The 26,876-nt window shown below is 42.6% G+C and overlaps 1 protein-coding gene, 1 long non-coding RNA gene and 1 other non-coding gene across 3 annotated transcripts; all 3 read left to right on the forward strand.

The window, feature by feature from the left end:
• The first annotated feature begins 15,398 nt into the window (after window positions 1-15,398).
• LOC123065521 (zinc finger A20 and AN1 domain-containing stress-associated protein 2) lies at window positions 15,399-16,230 on the forward strand. Its single transcript, XM_044488780.1, has one exon. It carries the CDS (start codon window positions 15,534-15,536, stop codon window positions 15,954-15,956), a length of 423 nt encoding a protein of 140 aa, XP_044344715.1. The 5' UTR covers window positions 15,399-15,533; the 3' UTR covers window positions 15,957-16,230.
• A 206-nt stretch (window positions 16,231-16,436) lies between these two features.
• Window positions 16,437-16,507, forward strand: TRNAG-CCC (transfer RNA glycine (anticodon CCC)). Its single transcript has one exon. It is a non-coding gene; the product is annotated as a tRNA-Gly (tRNA).
• A 317-nt stretch (window positions 16,508-16,824) lies between these two features.
• LOC123070336 (uncharacterized) lies at window positions 16,825-19,395 on the forward strand. Its single transcript, XR_006433616.1, has 3 exons — window positions 16,825-17,135; window positions 17,271-17,945; window positions 18,921-19,395. It is a non-coding gene; the product is annotated as an uncharacterized lncRNA (long non-coding RNA).
• The last annotated feature ends 7,481 nt before the right edge of the window (window positions 19,396-26,876 follow it).

Raw genomic sequence — 26,876 nt, forward strand, 5'->3', positions numbered from 1 at the left:
GCTGATTATGCTACTCATATGAGTAATTGTGAGACCGAGGTGTTATTGTGAGTATGGTTAGTTCATAATATATGTTGAAACTTGAATGCTGGCTTTACATGTTTACAACAACAAGAGCAAACAGAGTTTGTAAAAGTTTTTCTTTATCACTTTCAGTTTATCAACTGAATTGCTTGAGGACAAGCAAAGGTTTAAGCTTGGGGGACTTGATACGTCTCCAACGTATCTACTTTTCGAAACACTTTTGCCCTTGTTTTGGACTCTAATTTGCATGATTTGAATGAAACTAACCCGGACTAACGATGTTTTCAGCAGAATTACCATGATGTTGTTTTATGTGTAGAAAACAAAAGTTCTCGAAATGACCTGGAAATCCTCGAAGACAAGTTTCAGAAAATATAAAAAATACTGGCAAAAGATGAAGACCAGGGGGCCCACACCCTGTCCATGAGGGTGGGGGGCGCGCCCACCCCCTCTGGGTGCGCCCCCTGTCTCGTGGGCCCCCTACAGCTCCGCCAACCTCAACTCCAACTCCATATATTTCGTTTCGCGGAGAAAAAAATCAAAGAGGAAGTTTCATCACGTTTTACGATACGGAGCCGCCGCAAAGCCCTAATCTCTCTCTGGAGGGCTGATCTGGAGTCCGTTCGGGCCTCCGGAGAGGGGGATTCGTCGCCATCGTCATCATCAACCATCCTCCATCACCAATTTCATGATGCTCACCACCGTGCATGAGTAATTCCATCGTAGGCTTGCTGGACGGTGATGGGTTGGATGAGATTTACCATGTAATCAAGTTAGTTTTATTAGGGTTTGATCCCTAGTATCCACTATGTTCTGAGATTGATGTTGCTATGACTTTGCTATGCTTAATGCTTGTCACTAGGGCCCGAGTGCCATGATTTCAGATCTGAACCTATTATGTTTTCATGAATATATGTGTGTTCTTGATCCTATCTTGCAAGTCTATAGTCACCTATTATGTGTTATGATCCGACAACCCCGAAGTGACAATAATCGGGATACTTCTCGGTGATGACCGTAGTTTGAGGAGTTCATGTATTCACTATGTGTTAATTCTTTGGTCCAGTTATCTATTAAAAGGAGGCCTTAATATCCCTTAGTTTCCACTAGGACCCCGCTGCCACGGGAGGGTAGGACAAAAGATGTCATGCAAATTCTTTTCCATAAGCATGTATGACTATATTCGGAATACATTCCTACATTACATTGATGAATTGGAGCTAGTTCTGTGTCACCCTATGTTATAGCTATTACATGAGGAATCGCATCCAACATAATAATCCATCACTGATCCATTGCCTACGAGCTTTTCATATACTGTGCTTCGCTTATTTACTTTTCCGTTGCTACTGTTACAATCACTACAAAACCCAAAAATATTACTTTTGCTATCGTTACCATTACTATCATACTACTTTGCTACTAAATACTTTGCTGCAGATACTAAGTTATCCAGGTGTGGTTGAATTGACAACTCAACTGCTAATACTTAAGAATATTCTTTGGCTCCCCTTGTGTCGAATCAATAAATTTGGGTTGAATACTCTACCCTCGAAAGCTGTTGCGATCCCCTACACTTGTGGGTTATCAACCATTCTGATGACTGCGAATACTCAGAAACTCTACTGCTCTGCTGGTGCTGCAGGGTCCTCTCCTGAAGCGGACTTGGATCCTGAACTGACGAGGTTAACTGAGACCTCCGGGTTAAAAGTAACATGATGACGCTGCCTCGAGGGCTCTCCCTTAGGGGCAGGTGTAGGGTGAAGCATTGGGGCTACATGAGTAGTGAGAAGTGAAACCCACTCAGTAGGAGCACTGAGAGGATTAACGGTCGAGGTGCCTGAGCTACTCGGAGGAGTAACTGGTGAAACAGGGGAACTAGAACTGGCTGGAATATAAGGAGTAAATCCCAGGGAGGATGGAGCAGTGACAGATCTAGTAGAGGCTAAAGCAGTACGAGCATGAGTCAGCTCTCGAGCCAGCTCGTGGATCATAAGATAGCTAGCAGTGATATAACGAGAAAGGTGGCTAGCAACACTATTAGACTCCGGATCAATGATAGGGAAACGAACATGATGATTGTTGTGCAGAGAAGGATAGTAGTGGAAACCTGGGTGGTTCTGCATCCGGACCTCGTTGTAACGAAGCTCGACAAGGACCTCGAATGCAGCAAACTGGACATAAACATAATGACAAACAATATCATGATAATTAACCAATTATTAATAATGCAACAATATATGTAACATGCAGTGATCCTACTTTTATGAGAAAAATCACTCGGACTAGCTTACCAACGATGGTCGCTCTTGGATCACAACCGTACCAACATCGAGGTCTTAACTCAGTTTACCTCGTGATCTTTCAGGCGACCATAACCACGACCAACATTTGGTCTCAAACAGTGATCCTTCCGGTGATCACAACCACAACCAGCACTTGGTCCCGAACATCAAGATGGCCTTCCCACCATCATCAACCATGCAAAGTTTATCACTTAGTGTGCAAGATTTATTAAATGTTGACCCATGGTGTGACCTACTTTCGAGCGTGTCCGTAACCGTGGACTCGGCTATCGATAGATTAATACACTCTGAAGAGGTAGCACACTGTACCCACACCACGGAACCCATGGCCTCGTACTCCCATTCGGGTGGACCAACGGCATTCCGACGAAACCCCTCCATTGCCATGACACTCTCCCGGCCACTCCGACTCACTCCCCATCGGGCTAGTCCTGGGTGGCCCCGTGTCTACCAAAGACACCAACGACCACTGTCGTGGCCAAAACATAAGCGTCCCACATGGGGACACGGTACCATAATCTCAACAACGGGCACACAAGGTTATGTCTGCTTACCAGGCCAGGGAACCGCACGCCCATAACCTTCCCTCGTTGGAGGCACCAAACAGAGGCATGACAACGGACCGAATAAAGGCCTTCCCATAAAGGCAAATGTGGTTGCACTGGGAAAGACCCGATTCAGTGGCACCATGACCCGATCAATGATATATTCAAGTTAAGTTATTATCAGGTTCAACTTAAAGTGAAAATAACGGGTGTCATAGTATGCCATGAAATGCAACACGAACATATGCATCACAATTTAACGGAAATGACTGAGTCAACTATATTCATACTAAGCATAAACCTCAACAACTCATGACACTTCTCTGGTTAGGATTAAACCTCACTTTAAACAGAATCTTTTCTAGCAAATTTTACCTTTTTTACTCATGCAAGAAAATAATTCCAACTCATTATTTATATTCATAACCATATTACTTCCTTCATAACTAAAATTAGTTCTAGTTTCTTAACCAACTTAGTTAGCTTTAAACTTTCTGTAAACCAAGCATATTAACTTAAACAAGCAACTAACAGAATCTAAATAACATGATAGTGATTTAATTGCATGGATTAAATCATTCATTCAAGTAGGAAAATCACAACTATTGTAATGGCACCATGAAAATGTTGTTGTGGCTTGCCTTAGTGCAGATGAGGTTCACAAGCCTCCTGGTGATCCTCAAGACAAGCCTCACTCTCTGAAAATAATTTTAAACACAAGAAGAAAATATCAAGAACCTTTCTGAAATTCACCAGAAAAATCTAGACAGCAAAGAAAAATCTCAATTTAGGTGAGCTGCTAGATTTCTGCACAAAGAACACAATGCAAAAAGAATCAATTCATTTGGACTTATGGTTAAAGAGTTTTGGCTGTTTGAAGCTCTCGGAAAAATATGAATTTGAATTTAAATTAAAACAGACTGGGGGGTGACGTCGAAGGTGTAAAGCCTCACGGGCGCCACCACTCATACCGCTTCATGCGCGTACTGAGTGGCTGACTAGCGGGCCCCACTAGTCAGGTGAGGTGGAGGGGGAGAAGAAAACAGAGGATGGTGCGGCTTCGCCGGAGCACACACCGGCGACGAGGGCTTCTTGGCCAAAATAAGCGGGGGGTCCAGAGAGGAGACGGAGGCGCACCTGCCCGTACCCGTAGAGTAGCTAGGGGTGGTCGGGCAGCGTCGGAATCGGCCTCTCTAGCAGAGGCAGAGAGCGGAGGTCGCCGGAGACGAAGACGACGACGAACAGAGGCGGCTCTAGGGGCTCCAACGAGGCGAAACAGCACCACCGAAGAACGGCGGAGGCCCTGGAAGGGTTGCGCAGGCCTGTGAGGGACTGGAACCGTGGAGACGACCCGAAAGGATCGCCGGCGAGCTCGAGCTCGGGGACGACGGCCCGCGGCCTGCCCGGCCGGGCTACGGCTTCTACAAGATCGTGGAGTGTGTGGGAGTGGTGGATGGTGCTCGAGGAGGCTGGGGAGGGCTCTAGTTATAGCCGAGCATCGAGGGGGGATCGGGCTCCGCCGGTGGACACCTGGACACGGCGCCCGGTGATGAACGGTGTCAGTGAGAGGGGGATAAGGCGATGCTACTCATGCGGGAATTATGGGCGAGCGGGGATGAGCACAGAGCGAGGGGAAGGCGACGCGCACAGTGCGCAACGCACTGTTGTGTTGGCCGAACCACGCCCGTGCTTGCTGTGGCGAGCTCCGGCATCAGCGAGTGCCAGGGGACAGTAAAGAGAGCTTGGACGAAGATTGTGGCGAGGTTTGGCACGCTTAGGCAGTCGGGGAAGCGAGCACGCGCGCAACAGAGCGCTCGGCGGCACTCAGAGCGCGGCGACATGTAGGTTGGCATCATGCACACATGTGGTCACCGTGTGAACTCTGCCCTCAGGCCGACCTAAGTCCAAAGTTCATGTTTGGCTTGTTGTTCGTGGTAGTTTTAGTGGTTACCACACTTGGTTTTGGTCTCAGGTGCAGTAGAAAAGATTTCACACACCTGGTAAGTTTCTGGACAGTAACTTTGAGAGCTTACTATGGTCAAACTACTGGGAGTTGGGAGCTGGGCTTTGGAGGTTAGCAATCATCTACTAAGGTGATGATGCACAAGAAAAATCAGCCACAATGGAGCAAGTAAAATGGTAGTTGTTGTAGAAACAACCATTTTTGTCCAGAACAGAAAATATTTTTTGTAGCAAAAATATTCCAAATAGTGGTGAAATATTTTTTCTTAGGAAGGTTCCCTAGGGTTCAAATAATATTTGTGGATTTTCTCGGATTTTTTTGAGCAAGAAAAATTGGGGTTGCTTTGGAGCACATTGAGCTAGCTAGGGTTTAAGAGAGGGAAATGAATATTTTTCATTAAAGAAAAATATTCAAAATATTATTTTGAGTTGAACCAGAGAGGAAATGATGGTTAGAAAGGGAAATGAGGCACTTGGGTGAAAGTCAAGGGGTACCCAAGTGTTGAAGTCCATATGAAAAGATTCAAAACCCAAATTTCAAAATCAAACCAACTGAAAATCAGGCAAAGAGAAGAGGGCAAAAACCAGGCGGTCACACCTTTTTTCGACAAGTCATTCTTTGTAGATAGTAACACTACTATCAGTGTCCGTTTTCCTCTTGAAGATCCATTTATTTTCTACGGCTTGCCGATCATCGGGCAAGTCAACAAAAGTACACACTTTGTTCTCATACATGGAACCCATCTGAGATTTCACGGCCTCAAGCCACTTCGCGGAATCTGGGCTCATCATCGCTTCCTCATAGTTTGTAGGTTCATCATGGTCTAGTAACATGACTTCCAGAATAGGATTACCGTACCACTCTGGTGCGGTATGTGCTCTGGAAGACCTGCGAGGTTCTGTAGTAACTTGATCTGAAGTTTCATGATCATCATCATTATCTTCCTCACTAATTGGTGTAGGAATCACTAGAACTGATTTCTGTGATGAACTACTTTCCAATTTGGGAGAAGGTACAATTACCTCATCAAGTTCTACTTTCCTCCCACTCACTTCTTTCAAGAGAAACTCCTTCTCTAGAAAGGATCCATTCTTAGCAACGAATATCTTGCCTTTGGATCTGTGATAGAAGGTGTACCCAACAACTTCCTTTGGGTATTCTATGAAGATGCACTTCTCCGATTTGGGTTCGAGCTTATAAGGTTGAAGCTTTTTCACATAAGCATCGCAGCCCCAAACTTTAAGAAACGACAACTTTGGTTTTTTGCCAAACCACAGTTCATAAGGCATCGTCTCAATGGATTTTGATGGTGCCCTATTTAAAATGAATGCAGTTGTCTCTAATGCATAACCCCAAAACGATAGTGGTAAATCGGTAAGATACATCATAGATCACATCATATCCAATAAAATGCGGTTACGATGTTCGGACACACCATTACGCTGTGGTGTTCCTTGTGGCATGAACTGTGAAACTATTCCACATTCTTTTAAATGAAGGCCAAACTCGTAACTCAAATATTCTCCTCCACAATCAGATCGTAGAAACTTTATTTTCTTGTTACGATGATTCTCCACTTCACTCTGAAATTCTTTGAACTTTTCAAACATTTCAGACTTGTGTTTCTTTAAGTAGATATACCCATATCTGCTCAAATCATCTGTGAAGGTCAGAAAATAATGATACTCGCCACGAGCATCAACACTCATTGAATCGCATACATTAGTATGTATTATTTCCAATAAGTCAGTAGTTCATTCCATTGTTTCGGAGAATGGAGTTTTAGTCATCTTGCCCATAAGTTACGGTTCGCAAGCATCAAATGATGCATAACCAAGTGATTCCAAGAATCCATCTATATGGAGTTTCTTCATGCACTTTACACTGATATGACCCAAACGGAAGTGCCACAAATAAGTTGCACAATCATTATCAACTTTGCATCTTTTGGCATCAATATTATGAATATGTGTATCACTACGATCGAGATCCAACAAACTATTTTCATTGGGTGTATGACCATCGAAGGTTTTATTCATGTAAACAGAACAACAATTATTCTCTGACTTTAAATGAATAACCGTATTGCAATAAACATGATTAAATCATATTCATGCTCAATGCAAACGCCAAATAACATTTATTTAGGTTTAACACTAATCCCGAAAATATAGGGAGTGTGCGATGATGATCATATCAATCTTGGAACCACTTCCAACACACATCGTCACTTTACCCTCAACTAGTCTCTGTTTATTCTGTAACTCCTGTTTCGAGTTACTATTTTTTAGCAACCGAACAAGTATCAAATACCCAGGGGCTACTATAAACACTAGTAATGTACACATCAATAACATGTATATCAAATATACCCTTGTTCACTTTGCCATCCTTCTTATCCACCAAATATTCAGGGCATTTTCGTTTCCAGTGACCATTTCCTTTGCAGTAGAAGCACTCAGTTTTAGGCTTTGGTCTAGATTTGGGTTTCTTCACGGGAGTGACAACTTTCTTGCCATTATTCTTGAAGTTCCCTTTCTTTCCCTTTGCCTTTTTTTGAAACTAGTGGTCTTTATCAATCATCAACACTTGATGCTTTTTCTTGATTTCTACCTTCGTCGATTTCAGCATCACGAAGAGCTCGGGAATCATTTTCTTCATCCCTTGCATACTATGGTTCATCATGAAGTTCCAGTAACTTGGTGATGGTGACTAGAGAACTCTGTCAATCACTATCTTATCTAGAAGATTAACTCCCACTTGATTCAAGCGATTGTAGTATCTAGACATTCTGAGTACATGCTCACTGCTTGAGCTATTCTCCTCCATCTTTTAGCTATAGAACTTGTTGGAGACTTCATATCTCCCAACTCGGGTATTTACTTGAAATATTAACTTCAACTCCTAGAACATCTCATATGGTCCATGACGTTCAAAACGTCTTTGAAGTCTCGATTCTATGACGTAAAGCATGGTGCACTAAAATATCAAGTAGTCATCATATTGAGCTAGCCAAATATTCTGTGCACTAAAATAGGTCTGTCACCTAGCAGTGCATCAAGTACATAATTCTTCTATGCAGCAATGAGGATAAACCTCAGATCACGGACTCAGTCTGCATCATTGCTACTATCATTTTTCAACTTAGTTTTCTCTAGGAACACATATAAAAACATAGGGTAGCTATAACGGGAGCTATTGATCTACAACATAATTTGCAAAATACTATCAGGACTAAGTTCATGATAAATTAAAGTTCAATTAGTCATATTACTTAAGAACTCCCACTTAGATAGACATCCCTCTAATCGTCTAAGTGATCACGTGATCCAAATCAACTAAACCATGTCCGATCATCACGTGAGATGGAGTAGTTTTCAATGGTGAACATCACTATGTTGATCATATCTACTATATGATTCACGCTCGACCTTTCGGTCTCTCACACTAAGGCCCATTAGGCCCAATATACTCCCCGGGGGGGTTCCGGTAACCCCCCGGTACTCCGGCAAATGTCCAAAAGCTCTCAAAACACTTCCGATGTCCTAACATAGTCGTCCAATATATCAATCTTTACGTATCGACCATTTCAAGAATCCTCGTTATGCCCTAGATCATATCCGAGACTCCGAACTACCTTCGGTACATCAAAAACACAAAAACTCATAATATCGATCGTCACCGAACTTTAAGCGTGCGGACCCTACGGGTTCGAGAACTATGTAGACATGACCGAGACACGTCTCCGGTCAATAACCAATAGCGGAACCTCGATGCTCATATTGGTTCCCACATATTCTACAAAGATCTTTATCGGTCAAACCGCATAACAACATATGTTGTTCCCTTTGTCATCGGTATGTTACTTGCCCGAGATTCGATCGTCGGTATCTCAATACCTAGTTCAATCTCGTTACCGGCAAGTCTCTTTACTCATTATGTAATGCATCATCCCGCAACTAACTCATTAGTCACATTGCTTGCAAGGCTTATATTGATGTGCATTACCAAGAGGGCCCAGAGATATCTTTCCGATAATCGGAGTGACAAATCCTAATCTCGAAATACACCAACTCAACAAGTACCTTCGGAGACACCTGTAGAGCACCTTTATAATCACCCAGTTACGTTGTGACATTTGGTAGCACACAAAGTGTTCCTCCGGTGAATGGGAGTTGCATAATCTCATAGTCATAGGAACATGTATAAGTCATGAAGAAAGCAATAGCAACATACTAAACGATCAAGTGCTAAGCTAACGAAATAGTTCAAGTCAATCACATCATTCTCCTAATGATGTGATCCTGTTAATCAAATGACAACTCATGTCTATGGTTAGGAAACACAACCATCTTTAATTCAACGAGCTAGTCAAGTAGAGGCATACTAGTGACATTATGTTTGTCTATGTATTCACACATGTACTAAGTTTCCGGTTAATACAATTGTAGCATGAATAATAAACATTTATCATGATATAAGAAAATATAAATAACAACTTTATTATTGCCTCTAGGGCATATTTCCTTCACATACATCTATCAAATTTCGTTCTATCAATAGATCAATGTATTCTTCTTCCGAATACCAAAAGTTGCATCCATCCTACACACAAAAATTGAGTATAAGCAAAGAGCTATCCAAACTGCGTCAAATCCGGGAGCACAACCGAAGCTAAACTATCACATACCCCATTGTTTTTGCACTTCACGAACACCATCCGGGATGTTCCAACGCTGTAGACACGCGACACACGACCTTCTATGGGCAGTCCACGCACTTTATGAGAGGCAATGGTGCGCCGATGAGCCTTTGGGCCCGCACCAAGCCCTGACGACGGTCGTTGGTGTATTTGCCGGTGAACCGATGATGGGGTAGATCTGAGCGGCTAGAGGCGGAGTCAATACCTGCATGCAGCCTGGGGGCGTTGCCGGGGCTGTGCGGTCTGGTACCCGGACAGTCCATGGCACGGCGTGGCCTCCGGCAGTCGAGTGCATTCAAATCCAGCGGGATCCGCTCATAATCCGGCGGCCGGATGCGCTGAAATCAGTCGGCTGGGGTTGGACGGCTCGGGGTGTCGAGAAAACAAGGGTTGTGACAAGGGTAGGGGGCGGGCACACGGCCATGCTAGACAGCGGCACAACAGAGAAAAATGATGGCGGTGGCGGCTAGGGACGGGAGGAGAGTGGGACGGCGGTGCGGCTAAAGTGGGAGGAGGGGAATAGAAAAAGGGACGCATGTGTCTCCGATGGGCGGGCCAGGGGAGGACATGGGCACACGCCGCGCCTGTCCGCGCGAGTCCGTTTGGACGCAAACACGCCCCTAAGTTGGGTAGGGAATGGATCGAAAGCGGACGAAAACAAATATTGGTCTGTTTGCTTCCGCGCGTTAGATCGTGTTTTGTCAGGGCCGTTGAGGCCTTGAGGGCATGTACGAGCTGTGCGTTCGCATAGGGCCCCTCAAATTCTTGGGGCCCATATTTTGGGCTAAATTATATGTATATCCATGTAAAGGAGTCACTTTTTTAAAGCCTTGTAGGCCTAATCTGTTCGAGGCAGCAGCCCGGTTCTTTTCGTGCCTCGATCGATGGATCGACACGCTCACTTATGATAGCTGCACTTGAGCAGTTTTTCTTTTCGGCAATACTGCACTTCATCAGGTTACAGGGGTCAGGCGTACATGTGCATCAATTTATTAATTCTGTTCTTTACATATTTGCTCGGTAGTTCAATTGCCCAGGTAAGGTAGTTTGCTAGTTGCACAAGGTCCTGCTCCAAAAATCTTTAAGATACTTGAAAATCAAATATTGTAGAATACGAATTATGAAGACATAATTGAAAATTTATTTCCATAAATAATGGATGGATGATGCTTTTTTAGTTGGACAGATGATGCTATTTTTTATTATTTTATTAATAATACCTTTAGTCTTCTACACATTTTTATTTGATAGTATATTTTAAAGTGGTGTGCAAAATAACACATTAATAATAAATAAAGTTACATACCTAAATGACAATATACTATTGCTATATTATGAGTTTCTGAAAATTTTAGGGCCCACTTTTCATTTCGCACATGGACCTCGAATTCCTGGAGACAACCATGTGTTTTCTGTCCGTTTACCTTGAACAGACGTGACCTAACCCATTTGAGGTCGTGCGTTGACTAGGCATAAGCCACTCAAGTTGTGCTTGTTCTCTCTTCATGAAGAAACAAAAGGTGTTTTCTCTCTACTAATAATAATAAGGTAGAGTCCCATACCAAAGAAAAGTCTCCTGGCTGTCTATCCTCCGAGGCTGAACCGTCTGCTCAAAGCATCTCTAGCAGATCCCTTAAAACTGTGACCCATATAAGTGTTTTACGGGCTGAGAAAAACGCATTATAAGAGCCGATTTTAGTTGCGACCGAACAGAGCGCCCGTATAATCAACCCGTAAAAAGGAACATTCTCTCAATATACCCACAACTGGCTTTTTTTTCTTCAGTCATCTTCCCCAAGCCAACTTGAAATCGACTAGCGCGGCCGCTGGCGGACAAGCGGACGAGGAAGACACGGGACGGCCGCAGCGCGCGGACGGAGGCCAGGGCGGCGGCGGGACTCCGGGGACCGGCGGCTGGCTGGCGCGGCCGCCGTCGGGAGACACGCATTGAGCTAACTAGCTAGCCATGCGAATCGATTGAAGTAGCTAGCTAGCTCCGTTCGAGAGCCGGACGAGCGCGGCGGCCGGGACGGAGGGCCGGCGGGTGAGCGCGACAGCCAGGGCGGAGGGCCGGCGGGCCAGGCGAACGACCGACGGGCACTCGGCCGACGTCCAGGGACCAGTGGCAGGCGAGTGCGGCTGTCGAGGCGGTCGGACGGCATCGGGGACGAGCGGACAGGAGCGACCATGAAGATTCTGATGGCAGTTAAACTCCCGCCAATGGTCATTCGTGTATTTTCCGATAAAGGGCAATTTTATTATCTCAAATGTAGCATTAAGCGGATACAAAACATTATGAGTAACACCCGGCCTCTGCATAACTAGGATGCACACAGCCAAACACCAAAGTCTGACACTAGAAAAAGTAAGAAAATCGACAAAACGGCAACAGTAGAGTCCTATGGACCGACACTTTGCCTATGTCGAACTCGGCGGTGGATCGATCCGGAGGTTATGCTGCCACCCATGTTGGGAAAAAACCTCCATAGCCGCCTGCTCCAACCGCGTACACACCGCCTTGAACAGCGGTTGGTGCTCCGCCAGTTGTAGCGTAGACCACGTATGAAGCGAGTGCGTACAACGGAAAATAACCTGCAGAGGAGAAGCATTTTTGTCATTAAAAATCAAATCATTTCTACATAGTCAAAGCGATCATAGTAAGGCATACACCCCCACCCTTATTAGCGTTTTCAAACTATTTGAAATTCTGTCCAACCAATGACCAAATATATTGGCAATACTCGTTGGCGGATACAAATTTGACGCTATTTGGATGACTGACCATGTAGAACGTGCAAACTTGCATTGGAAAAAGAGGTGTTTGATTGTCTCGTCATGAGCACAAAAGCAACACTTCTTACTTCCTGGCCAGTTGCGCCGTGCAAGATTGTCTTTGGTTAGCACAACTCCCCTACGAAGATACCACATAAAGATTTTAACTTTTAGTGGAATCTTAGACTTCCAATTTTTTTTGTTATTATTCACTGGCACCTCGGAATGCATAAGCGCACGGTACATCGAGTCTACTGTGTAAGACCCTGATGTTGTGAGTTTCCAGTGAAACACATCCCGGCCTTGTGTCAGATTAATCGAATCCACACGGGATAAAAGATTATGCCATGACAAAAGTCGAGGGCCAATCAAATCCCGCCTGAACAAAATATTCGGCGGGGATGAACTAAGCACTTGCGCAATAGTATTACTCTTATCGCGAGCAATGGCATATAAGGCTGGGTATTGCTCTCGGAGACTGGCATTGTCTAGCCATATGTCTTCCCAGAAACGAACCTCTGACCCATCCATTATCGCGAAAGACCCAAAGCGAAAAAGATGTTTCTTTGCCGCCATTAGGCCGGCCCAAAAGTGTGAGTCGCCAGGTTTCAAATAAGCCTGAGACACCGCCTTTTGGCCTAGATACTTGTTGCGCAATATGGTTTGCCAAACACCATCCTCAATAAGAAGTTTGAACAACCATTTACTAAGTAGGACCTCATTCTTGACCTGTAGGTCATGAATTCCAAGGCCACCTTGGTCTTTCGGCCTGCAAACCACGCTCCATTTGGCCAGCCTATATTTTTTCTTTTCACCGTCTCCCTGCCAAAGGAATCTAGATCTAAAATAGTCCAGTCTTTGGAGGACCCCTTTTGGGAGTTGGAAGAAAGAAAGCATATAGAAAACCATATTTGTGAGGACAGAGTTAATTGAAACCAATCGTCCTCCAACTGAGAGCAACTTGCCTTTCCAATTGCTCAGTCTTTTCTCTAGACGCTCCTCAACATGCTTCCACTCCGCAATGGTGAGACGCCGATAGTGAACTGGTATTCCCAGATATTTAATTGAGAATTGACCATGTGCATGACCAAACAGGTCAGCGTAATCTGCAGCCGCCTCAACGGCTTCTCCAAAGCAGAAAGGTTCACTTTTATGGAAGTTAATTTTGAGCCCCGACATTTGCTCAAATGCTGAAAGCAATAGTTTCAGGTTTCGAGCCTTGTCTAGGTCATGTTCCATAAAAAGAATTGTGTCATCGGCATATTGCAAAATAGAGAGACCACCATCCACAAGGTGTGGCACTACTCCTGCAATCTGGCCGTCCTGCTTGGCGCGCTCAATCAGGATAGCCAACATGTCAACAACAATGTTAAATAACATTGGGAACATGGGGTCACCCTGCTGTAGTCCTTTTTTTTGTCTGGAAGTAATGACCTAAATCATCATTGACTTTGATGGCCACACTACCTCCAGTTACAAAATTTTGGATCCGTCGGCGCCATTTACCAGAGAAACCTTTCATTCTTAGGGCCTGTTGGAGGAAAGACCATTTGACCTTGTCATAGGCCTTCTCAAAGTCGATTTTAAATACTACTCCACTCATGTTTTTCCAGTGCATCTCATGATCGGTCTCATGCAAAATTACTACGCCATCTAGTATATTCCTTCCTTGCATGAACGTTGTTTGAGATGGCCGGACAACATGGTCAACTACCAAGTTTAACCTATTCGTAGCCACTTTGGTAAAGATCTTGAAGCTAACATTAAGGAGGCATATGGGTCTGAACTGCTGGATCCGTTCGGCCTCCTTAATCTTTGGCAACAAGACAATCTCACCAAAGTTAAGTCTGAATAGATCTAGTCAGTCGGCATGAAGACAATTAAACAACTCCAAAAGGCCAGTCTTGATGATATCCCAAAAATTCTGATAGAATTCTGCGGGGAAACCATCTGGGCCTGGAGCTTTGTTATGTTCCATTTGGAACACCGCCGCTCTCACCTCCTCTTATGAGAAGCTCGATAGGGTACTCATGGACACCGAATGGGAACTAAAATTTCCTATGGTAACCGTGCGAGCCCTAGAGCGTATCGAGGCATTATCAGATCATGCACCCATCATTCTGGATTCTAACTCTATGAACCCAGCAGCCCGTCGCCCTTTCAAATTTGAATTGGGATGGCTGCATCTGGATGGATTTGTAGACATAATCAAGAATGTTTGGGAGAAGCCCGCCGTTGGTCGCACACCTATTCAGAGATGGAACTTTAAAATAAGGGCCATGAGGCAACACCTCGCTGGATGGGCAAAACACACCAACGGGATATATAAAAAAGAAAAACAACGGCTCTCTACCATTATTGACGACCTCGACAAGATTGCAGAGACACGCACCTTATCTCAACAAGAGATTGAATTAAAAAATCAATCTAATGAGAAGGTCGCCCGTCTTTTGCGAGAAGAGGAGATCAAATACTACCAGAGATCTAAAGCTGATCTCATATTGATGGGTGATAGTAATACAAGATACTTCCAATTGATCGCTAATGGGCGACATAGGAAAAAATGTATTTACAGTCTCCAACAAGATGAGGGGCTGATCGAAGGTCAGGAGGAGCTCAAAAAGTATATCACCAAATACTATAAATCGTTGTTCGGCACGCCGGCTGAGGGGAACTTCACCCTTGATGAGACCCGAACAGATGATATTTCACAAGTCACGGCAGAAGAAAACGGTCGTTCGTGTATACAGGGCTCCTTCGGCTTGGCTCCGAAATCTTTATATTCACACTTTCGACGGGATGTTTTCCACGCCTCTTAAAAAAATTACGGGTCGAAGCCGTTTAAGAATTATATTCGGGTCGCTTTTTCACCGAAAACTGTAAACCGGCTGTTGTTTTACAGTTTCGTGCGTTATACAAAGGTTTGCTAGGGATGGCCAAAGGACAAAGTTTCACCTGCAGCGCGCGGAACCGCTCACCGCCGCGGTTGCATGCCCGCGTAAAACACGAGCTCCTGTGCAGTGCTCCATCCCCGCCGAAAGAAACAACAGTACGGCACCGTCCGTCAACACTGATAGATACCGATCGGTCATCGGTCTGATCCACCACCTTCCGGAAACCTCTTGCACCAAGTTGCGTCGGCGCACTCCCTCCTCCCACATCTCCTCGCCTCCAATCCCCTACCACCAAGCCGACCGCGTGTGTGCTTTGTCGTGCAAACGATGGAGCAGGGGAGCAAGAATCCGGACGACCCCGGTCAGCTTCCGCTCCCCTGCGCCAGCGGCTGCGGCTTCTTCGGCTCCCCGGACACCGACGGCCTCTGCTCCAAGTGCTTCCGCGACAGCCTCCGCGGCGCCGAGGCCCAGGCCCAGCTGCAGGCGTCCGCGGAACCCCAAGCGGCGGCGGCGACGTCCAAGGAGGCAGAGGAGGAGGGGGCGCGGAGGGCAAAGGCAAAGGGCAGGTGCGCGTCGTGCGGGAGGAAGGTGGGCCTGATGGGATTCGAGTGCCGATGCGGCGGCGTGTTCTGCGGTGAGCACCGCTACTCGGACCGACACGACTGCTGCTACGACTACAGGGGCGCCGGCCGCGACGCCATCTCCCAGGCCAACCCCGTCGTCAGGGCTGACAAGGTCGACAAGTTCTGAGCTCTTAAGTAGGGTTCCCTCGGCTCCAATTATGGATCGATGGTGTGGTACGTGCGATCAATGGATTGTACTCCTGAATTCCGGATACAGAATCCAAATGTGCGATTCTGTCATTCTGTGTGGTTTCTTTCGCTAGCACACGTGTTGCATTTCCCTGTGTTCTTTTTGTTTTTGTTTAGCTGTGTCACTCTGTATGCTACTCGTTTCACTGTTCCACAAGATCGTGTGATCTTGGCATGCATGGTACTATCACTGAAGATGGTTATTCAGTCAATTTCTACTAGCATGTCTGAAGCCTGAACAGGAGAGCAAAAATTATCGGGTAGTATGTGCTACTGATGTGAAAAGCGAATGCTCTATCATTTCCACCCAAATAGGCAAGGGAAATTTATACAAGTTTACAAAGCGTGTTATGCCACTCGCGCCCTTGGTATATTAGTATAATGCTATATTAAAGTAATTCTGCGAAATGATCAAGTAGCGCATCTGGTGTAGTGGTATCATAGTACCCTCCCACGGTACTGACCAGGGTTCGATTCCCTTGATGCGCAAATCATTTTTTTCCGTTTCCTGTTTTCCATGCGTATTCCCTGTTATGTCATATATGTCCGACAATAAAAATAGTCCTCACTAATCTTGGTATTTTTAATTTAACAAAGCATTTTCATTTATTTATTTTCATCTTCTCTACTACTAATAAACAATCAAACTTTTTCTTTCTTAAATACACCTCAGGAAACGTACACAACTAGATTAGTACCATCAGATCATCCCTCTTAAGTAAATCTTAACTGTCAGGATTAATCCAATCCTGAGACGGTGTGCACTTAGCAATTACCGCAGGCTGACCGTGCTCCACCGGGTGAAGAAATATCCACGTCCTACGTCCGCAACCCTCAGCGCCAAATGTCCCGCAAAGAAAAACTTAGGGCAGAAAAAAGTCTCACGCCGCCGCCGCCATCGTTTGCCTGCGCCGCCGCCACCGCCACCGTTTGCCCGCGCCACCGCCCTTCCCGCGACGCCCCACCAGGCTACCACAACAGGACCTGCCCAGGCGTGCTCTTGATTCACCGGTCTTCCCTGCTGGCCCTCCCCTTGGCCCCATATTTGTCTTCGATTCGCCTCTGCTCGATGAAGGACGACATCAGCCTTGACCAAGGACTGTAGAGGTGGATCCATGTGCGTGCTTCCTCCACTAATCACCCCCCTACTCTTGACCACTCACCCTTCTCCTTGATATATTTATTCCTTTGTTGCCAAGCTGCTGGTCGAATCTCACCTAATCGGGCTTGTTGCGTGCTTGTGAACTGACAGGATCTACCAGCCCCGGTAAGGACGTATGAGGATGGTGGCGCCGTGATGTGGGATGAGGATCAAGGGCCGGGCACCTATGAGGATGGATGGGATCGACTTGCTGTCGACGAAAGACGAGATCAAATAGCAGTTATCTTTTCGGAGGGACGGATCGACCCCACTGTCGAGATATGGATGCGGGCATCTTCCGTGCGCGGTTTTGCGTATGCTTGAGCTGTAAGCTCTCTGCTAGCTCTAGAAAATTGCTGATTCATTTGGTGATTCATCTTTGTTACTGATCATCGTAGTGCTTATCGAATGATATTATGATAATGGAGCTTATTTCAGTTAGAAACGTTGTTAGCTCTGCCTCTCATGTAGTCTTTCTTGTATGCATGGATGGGGCTGAACATTCATAAGCAGAAGATTCTTAATTTAATTGGATCAAATTGTTTCATATAATCTTCCCTATGATGACTTCAGGCTGCATGGCTCCACTGTGTACTCTGTTTTGCAGAGATTCCATAGGCAGGTTTGGCTATGCAGGTTTCTCCTGTCCATATGTAGCTCGGGTCAATTTAGAGCTTTCGTAGCCATTACCGGAGCTACAAGAAACCACCATGTCTTCTATATCGTTCTGACTACTGGGTTGCTGCAACAAGTCGCTATTGGTCATGATTGATTCTTGTGTTAAAGGTGTGATCTTGATATGGCCACTTATCAATCTTGTGCTGGTTCATGGTGATGATTCCAATATGTTCTGTGATTTATTCGGTTTATGGCTAAGGAAGTGATGATTTTATTACCTCTTAGATGCACAACATTTCACACTTGACATCAGGATGAGGCATATGCCCAATCCACTTCTGTCCTGACCTGGAACTGTACCCACCAGCTATACATTGTGCAATATTAACCCTCATATTTCATGAGATTTTGATCAAATTGCAATTTCGGGTCTGTCGGCTATACCGTCAACTGGTGATTTCTTTTTTAAGTATTCCCTCTGTAATGAAATATAAGAGCGTTTAGATCACTACTTTAGTAATCTAAACGCCACCATATTTCTTTACGGGGAGTACATTCTTATTCCTTTTCAATTATTTTCTCTTGATGCTCTAGGCCTTAGCTGAACTCTTAACATATGTTTTTCTATTTGATTCCGATCTCTCTGCCATTACATGGGACATTGGGCATATATCACACATTGTTTTGGTAGCAGTTATAGTTGATTATTATCAATAGTCAGCTCTAAAACATTTGGAACGGCTCAAGCACTATTTAAAGTGTTGCTTATGAGTCCCCCCATGAAGATACCTATCAACAACTCTGCTCTGTACTGTTACTTCTGTAGCACTGAATGCCATGCTAAATCTTACTATTTTGCAGGATAATGTCCCTGAGTATATAAACCTGTTAGCTTTCCTTAATTGTTTAGAGAAAGATAATAGCGATTACGTTGGCACTGCTCATGCCATCCTATCTTACATGATTTTGTTGGATGGTTCAGTTATTGTGATTTCTCAAGTTAGGCATGGTATGTTTCCTCAACATTGGGTGTGTGTTTGTTTTCGGCTGTGCCTAAATATTGGTGTTTATATCGCAACGAAGTTGATGCATTACAAAATTTCTGATTTTCTCTAATTTAATGGCATTTTCTCCTCCTTGTAGAAGATGGTTCTAAGTGGGCTACTGAAACAACGGCAATATTCCAAGAAGGCTAAGAACATGGAGAGCACAAGGAACATATTCCTAATCAGGCAACAACCTTCTTTGATACATTATTTGTTCATCGGAAGTCCTTGAAGAAGGATGGATACAACAGATGCAGAGATCTACAGGTTGTTTCCGGGCATATTGGAGATGTCACAATAAATGTTCAGCCTTGTTATCTGCAGAAAAATAAATGATTGTCTGGTTTGGTTTTGGATTATTAGAAGTTCCAGTCATGTCATGAATCATGAGTAAGTTTGTAAAATTCTTTCTTATGAGGCCTGATAGATTGTCATTCAGTATGCTGCTGCCACTTAGTAATGTAACCTCATAAGAGGTGGAGAGTATTTATTCTCAGGATGAGAGCAATAATTAGATTTTCCTTTAATGCTAAAACATTATCTTGGATTTTTGTACAAAATAATATGACTGATGTTACTCTTTGTTCTCTATTATAAGATATAGACATGGGAGTTATCTTAGAAAACTCAATTACGATAATCGAATAAGGAGATTTGTAAACATGTTTTTATATGAATTTCAAGGTCTTAACATGCATGAATGATCTTGCCGGATGATGCTGACTTATTTTTGTAAATTTGAACGTAATTCATCATACTACATCAGTAAGAAGCATATATGATTTCATTCCTACTGTTTGCTATTTGTGTACCACACAATTGTCGTGCTTCTGGTTGATGACGACTGTCAATTCAAAACTCTTCTTATACGCCATGTAAACCCATTTCATTATGTGAGATTTATCTTTGTAATGGATTAGAATATTTTTCGTGCTATTTTTTTAAACAAATGAAGAAGAGAAGATATTTAAAAAAATCTGGAGACAATATTAGTGTACATATAACTTCAATATATAGAAAAAGTGGCTTATTTAGTGTATATATTTGCATTAATTGAGACGTGCGTGCACGTGCAAACTTACTAGTAAATGAAAAGGAATCGGAAGCAACAAGTTAATACTTAATGCTAGTATACTGGCCACACGGCATTTCATGTTTTCTACGTGATTACCCTTTTGTGTGATATTTCAGTTAAGAATAATTGTCCTCATTCTTTGCTTTTTTAAATTAAAAAGCGTTTCATTTATTTCTTTCAATTAAAGAAGCATTATATAATTTTTACAAAGCAACAACTAAAACATAAATGAAATAAAATTGAGACACTTATTTTAGGATGGATGGAGTAAACTTACCATGTGGAACACAACTCTAGACTTGAACATCATAAGATCAACGAGCAAAGGCTATCATTTTTTTTTCAGTTTCTTGTTTTCCATGCCCTTTCTCCTCCTCTTTCATGTGATATTTGGGTCAAGAAAAATAATCCTCATTCATCATCTACTTCCCTATTTACTGACGGGCCTCTTCATCAATTTCCATTAAAGAAATTGCAATATAATTTTTACAAAGCATCAACCAAAACATAAATGAGAAGGAATCAGAAGCAACAACTTAATAGTTCCTTCTTCCCATATTATTTGGCGTGTTAGATTTAGCACGGAGATTAGCGCACACCCAATCTTTGCTTCAGCCATCGTATAGATTGCAGAGGGAGGCATCCACAACTCAAAAAATAAAAGGAGGGAGGTAGCCACGATTTTCTTTGACCAAGTCTTGGTTGAATAATTTAGTACCAAATGAAGATTGCCCCCAGCGCCTAACAAATCGGGATTGCATGCGAAAGCTAGTACGCCTAATAATATGGGAATGAGGGAGTACCATGTACAATGGTTGATAAGATAGTCTTATCTTAAGTTTTGCATGTAAATTAGAGATGACAAGAAAACATGTCTACAATGGGTCATCTCATAGTCTTATCTTCAATAATTAATTATTCCTAAAAACATGATGAAACAAATTGTGCTAAGAGATCATCTCTTGTCTTCTCTTAAATAAGAGAAGACAAGCCTTATCTTATGATTTCTCTTTCCTCTACCTCACCATTTATCCTACGTGACATTCTTAAGATAAAACCATTGTACACGCCCTAAAGTGGCCACGCAATGGTTCCTGTTTTTCATGCGCTTTCCCTTACATGTAATTCCATGCGTTTTCCCTTACATGTGATATTACGGTCAAGAAAAATAGTGTTCACTAGTCATTGTTTTTTTAATTTAACAAAGTTGATTTCCATAAAAATCAACAACCAAAATATAAATGAAAATGAACAATAAGGAACAACTTAATACTATTACCTCCATTAATTTTGTACTAAATCAAGTAAAAAACTTTGTATTAAATCTGCGACACTTATTTTGGGAGAGAGAGAGTAGTAAACTAGTCACGCAACGTTTCCTGTTTTCCATGAGATTTTCTTTTTCCGTTTCCCATTTCTCATGTGCATTCCCTTTCATGTGATATTTCGGTCAAGAAAACTAGTCCTCATTAATCTTCGGTTTTTTAATGTAACAAAACCTTTTCATTGATTTCCATCCATTAAAGAAATTTCCATATAATTTTTACAAATTAATAAACAAAGCATAATGCAAAGGAACCAAAAGCAACAACTTAGTACTAGTAAGCTGGCCACACAATGTTTTATGTTTTACATGCAATTTCCCTTTTGTGTGATATTTTACTTAAGGAAAATAGTCCTCATTCGTCGCTTTTTAATTTTAACAAGTCATTTTATTGATTTCCTTCCATTGAAGAAACATTATGTAATTTTACAAAGCAACAACTAAAACATGACTGAAAAGGAATCAGAAGCAACAACATAATAGTAAACTTGCCACACAGAAAACAAATCTAGACCTGAACACCATAAGATCAACGAGCAAAGGCTATCAATTTGCTCTCTCGTTTTTCATGCGCTTCCCCCTTTCAGGTGATATTTTGGTCAAGGAAAATAGTCCTCATTAATGTTAGTCTTTTTACTTAATATTTTAATGACACGCCTTGTCGTCGATTTCCACTATAGAAATCACCATATAAGTTTTTAGAACGCAACAACTAAACATAAATGAAAAGGAACCGGAAGCAACAACCTAATAGTAAACTAGCTACGCAGAACACAACTCTAGACTTGAACACCATAAGATCAACAAGCAAGGATTATCAACATGGCAACATTATTTTGGCCAACGCAACCAAGAAAATGACAAGGTGCGAACTGAGCATAGTGTACATGGTTAGCTTCTTTGTGGTGAAATCAGCCCACCAGAGTTTGAGTCCTAAAATTGGCACTGATGCTCGCTATTTCCTGGATTTGTTCCAGGATATTCGGTGATGTTCGTTCAGTGAGAGCAGACGTTCCCGTCAACTACGATGTGTCTATGTTGAATTTGTCAATCTCAGGAGATTGTGTCAGCGCAGTACCTTGAAGGTGCTCATAGGGTTAGGGTGTGTATGTGTGTTCATATGGGTGATTGTATCTGCGTGTACGTGAACATCTGCAATTGTATCGTGTTACAAAATACAAATGATAGGGTCCCCACAAACAAATGGGTCAGAAAATCCAATAGTTTAACAATACACATGCAATTACTGAAACCACACCATCTAGCAAGAACCAGGATATCCCCGCAGCGAGAGAACATCCACTAGAAGATGTAGCAATTTTTAATCCATCATAATTCTCCTAACCAAAGAATTCTATTCATGGTTTCTATCATAAATCTCCTCGAGCACTTCTTTTGTCGTCTCCACACCTTGTTCAGTACTTCCTTATCTCAATTTTTCTGCAAAATACTCACAAGTTGTATATTACCTGAAATCTCCTATCAAAGCATGCACTATTTGTAGTTTTCAAATAGTCCAGCAAATGCCCCTCCCCCCTCCCGAACTAGTATTCTTTGATTTCTATGGAATATTTTAATCCATCTGTCAACCAGATCACTGATTCTCTAGATACCTTTGCAATGCAAAAGCACACATCACCACATACCAAACCAGTGTAGCAACACTACATTAAAATAAGGATGATTAAGATGCTATTTCTAAGCATCAATCATAGCAAATTTGTTGTTTTATGTGGAAGTTTCAGCTTCCATATGGACCATTATCAAACCAGTGTAGAAGCTTTCAAGTGTAAGTACATGTCCTTCACCACAAATATCATTTTTCTTTAGAGTCAAAATCACACTGTCCATGCAACCTTTCAACTCCGCCATATCTACCAGATGTTTCGAACCTTCGCATGGATCTGAACTTTCATTATGTAGGGTTCTTCTAAACTCCACTCCATCAATCCCTTTGTTTTTAATAAACTGCACAACACTATTCTGGTGAAGGTAGGGTTATATAATCTAGGAAATTGACTAGCTAGAGATTTATCTCTTAGTCCCACATCATCGTAGAATAATGTTTTCACCCCATCTCTGAATTCTCTTTTGGCAAAAGCCTGAAATGTATGGTTAACATTCACGAGACTTATCTTTGCAAAAGGAAACATTCACGAGACTTTACAAAAAGTGAGAGCCACCAACACCATCCCTCCACCCTGAGAGAGTTTTTACATATTTCCTTGATAACTAGAACATAAAAGCGCATCTTGCCGCACCCGGCCGTTCCAAAAAATAATGATAAAAAATTGAAAACAATTATCCAAAAGTACTTATACAAATATGAAAAAAACTTTAGAGTATCTTTATTACCAACTTTAAATATTTCTAAGTTGTAAAGTAGATCAACAAAAGCTCGTTGATGCATTAAACTATAGGTAAATTACATGAAAGAAGGATTTTGCAACATGCGGGCATTTAAATTCATCACCCAGATCGGTTTTCGGAGTAGCCACCTGGATTGTAAAAAAATAGTAGCTATCATGGATTTCCTTCGTTGTTGCACTTTTGGTGGATGGACTCATGGACCAAACATTGCACGCTGGAACATGTGGGCTAATAAATCTAGTGCCACTTGAGGCACTCAGGTCAACTACTGGAGCAATAGCCCTGTGATGTTGGCCCGAGCGGACTGGCGACCGTCCGCAGTAAAAATGGGGCATGAACGACTGGTGGACGATAGAGGTGATCCAAGTCGTGCATGTCCGAATCAAATGGATGGGAGTGCCTACTCGTTGTGAAGAGGCATAGCTCGCTGTGTTTTACTGTTTCTCAATGAACTGCCACATGCATTTAGTGTTTTCAAGTTTCCAAAGCCATTTTCTAAGCATGTGTTGATTAATAAACCTTAGGATCCAAAACTCCTAGATTACAACAACTTTTTGGCACGCACACAATAGGCCAATTTACCAAATGATACTTCTTTTTATTATTGGATTCTTGCCAAACCATCCGTGTTATGCTAGAATTCAAATTCCTCAAGACCCCTTTTGGAGCTTCCAGGAAAGATAACATAAACGAGGGGATTTCACTTAGGGAAGAATTCAATAAAGTGACTCTGTCTCTGTTAGATAGCAAATTCTCTTTCCAGCCAACTATTTTTCTCATATCTTCTTCTCCACTGTGATCCCTTGAGAATTGTTGAATCCCTTAGCATCCACATGCATCCCTAAATATTTTAAAGGCAAAGTCCCAATATTACAAGAGAAAGTTTCTCTGTAATCCTTCTCTCCAATAACAACTTCACCTAGACAATATATCCCACTCTCCTGTAAAATAATCTTTAGCCCAGAAACCTGCTCAAATATGCAAAGAATAAACTTTAGTTCCCTGCATTATCGAAATCATCCTGCAAATAGGAATATGGTGTCATTAGAATGTTGTAATAATGCCAGCCACCATCCACCAAATTAGGAACCAAATCAGAAAACAAACCTTGATTTTGATCATTCTTCACCAGCAAGGTCAACCCATCAGCAACAATATTAAACAGCGAAGGAGAAAGAATTTCTCATTGTTTGACCCCCATCGAATTTTGGAAATGAGGACCAATAAGATCATTCACCTTGATAGCTACTCTCTATCATATGCTAATTTTCATAATCCGGTCACACCACTTTTCGGGAAAACCCTTGGCCAACATCACCTAATATAAATATGCCATTTCACCTTGTCATATGCTTTCTAAAAAAATCAATCTTAAGGAACACCCCTACCTTTTTGTTAACTGGATCACATGGATAGTTTCATCTATTAGCACCACACCTTCCATGATATACCTGTCTTTAGTAAGGTTGTGTCTTGCAGAAATCAATCCATCAATTATTAATCCCAATATAACTGCTAAAATCTTAGCCAATATTTTATAACTGACATTTAGCAGACATATGGGTCTGAACTTCTGAATAACCTCAGCATGAGGCGCCTTCGGAATCAGTGCAATAGTACCATGATTCAATCTATCAATTTTCGACCCTCCCTTACGAGAGCTTTTCCAAGTCATATTTTATATCATCCCAAAAACCTCTGAAAACTTTGCATGCAATCCATCAGAACATCTAGCTTTATTGTGCTTTAGACCAATGCAACCTCCTTGATGTCCTCGAGTCCAACTTCATTAGTCAGAAATTTTCTACCCTCTTTAGACAACTGATTGCATGGAAAACCATGCAACTCAATGGAGGTTACTTAGGAGCATCAGACAAATCCTTATAGAACTCTGTAATTTGCTTCACAAGCTCAACATCTTCTACAATCTCAACTCTATCTGTATGTAGCGCTGCAATACATTTTTCCACCACTTGCTTTCAAATGAAAGTATTTGGTATTTCCATTCCTTCTAATAAATTTCCTTCCTTCACCCTATGCCTCTATTTCATTTCCTCATTTTTATGAGTTTTTTCAAATTGGTATCTAAAATCAATCTAAGCTCCCTTTGTCAAGGGGGTGGAACACTAGCCTCACTCTTTTTGTTTAGCTCATCAAGTTTACTTAAAATCTCCACTTTAAGATTTCAATAAACCTCGTCAACTTTTATGTGCCAACATTGAGATGCATCCTCGACCTTCTAGCCTTGTCTTCTGTTTGTCCAAGTCATAAATACAAAGAGTTGATGCATGCCAGCTCCTCTACACCATTTCTTGGAACCCTTCTTTCTCTAACAAACAAGTTCTAAATCTAAAAAACACCACTGAGGAGGTGGAACCCCAATACTCAGATGTAATGGTACATGATCAGAAAGTTCTCTATTCAAACCAACAACATTTGCTAATACCCTAAAAGAACGTTCCTAATGGATAGGCAAGATACCGTTCTTAGGAACCAACACCTTATCTAGTTCTCAAAATGGGCACCTCCAAGTTATTTTTGAGAGGAAAGGATGACGCCTGACTTCATAAATAAATCCATGAGGCAGAGAAAGGTTCATACAGTACCAACACCCACCACAAAAATAGAAGTTCCACATCCTTACAAGGCATCACAGCAAAAAGACTGGCGCGCAGGCCACCTACCTACACCAAAGAATAGCGGCTACCTAAAAATAGATGAGCATTTCAGCTAGCATCGACTTGACTGTTTCGGAGGAGAGAAGATGTCGTAGAGTGCACCCTGGCGATCATGTCTTCCAGACCTCCGCAATCCTACTCCTTAGTCAATAATTTCCCCTGCTAAAGAAAGGAAGTTAATTTGAAAAGGCAGTCAACGGGTTTGGAAGGGAACACATTGTCAATAGTAAATTTAATCCTAGTAGTCCATAGCACCCAAGCCATGGCCGCGAAGCCCACCCAGAACAAGCATCTACTCTGGCTAGACAGGGAAATGTAGTAGGATCGAAGGTCAGCAAAAGAAGTAGGAGCCCAGTTGACACCCAGCCAGGATCGAATCCCACTCTAATTTTTTTTTGGCCAGATGGCAATTGAAGATCACATGGTCGGTGTCTTCCCGAGCCCCACAAAGCTTACAGAAATCATACCCGGGCCTATTATGTTTACGAATTTAGTCTGCAGCTGGGAGTTTCCCACGCATAGCTTGCCACAAAAATATTTTAATCTTAAGAGGAATCTTGGCCCGCCAAATATCCTTGAATCGAGAGCATTGAGAGCCATTGACCA

The sequence above is a fragment of the Triticum aestivum genome, chromosome 3B, assembly GCF_018294505.1.
Source record: "Triticum aestivum cultivar Chinese Spring chromosome 3B, IWGSC CS RefSeq v2.1, whole genome shotgun sequence".
Lineage (NCBI taxonomy): Eukaryota > Viridiplantae > Streptophyta > Magnoliopsida > Poales > Poaceae > Triticum > Triticum aestivum.

Coding starts and splice junctions, on each gene's coding strand:
- LOC123065521 (XM_044488780.1), top strand. CDS start 15,534: ATGGAGCAGGGGAGCAAGAATCCGGACGACCCCGGTCAGCTTCCGCTC.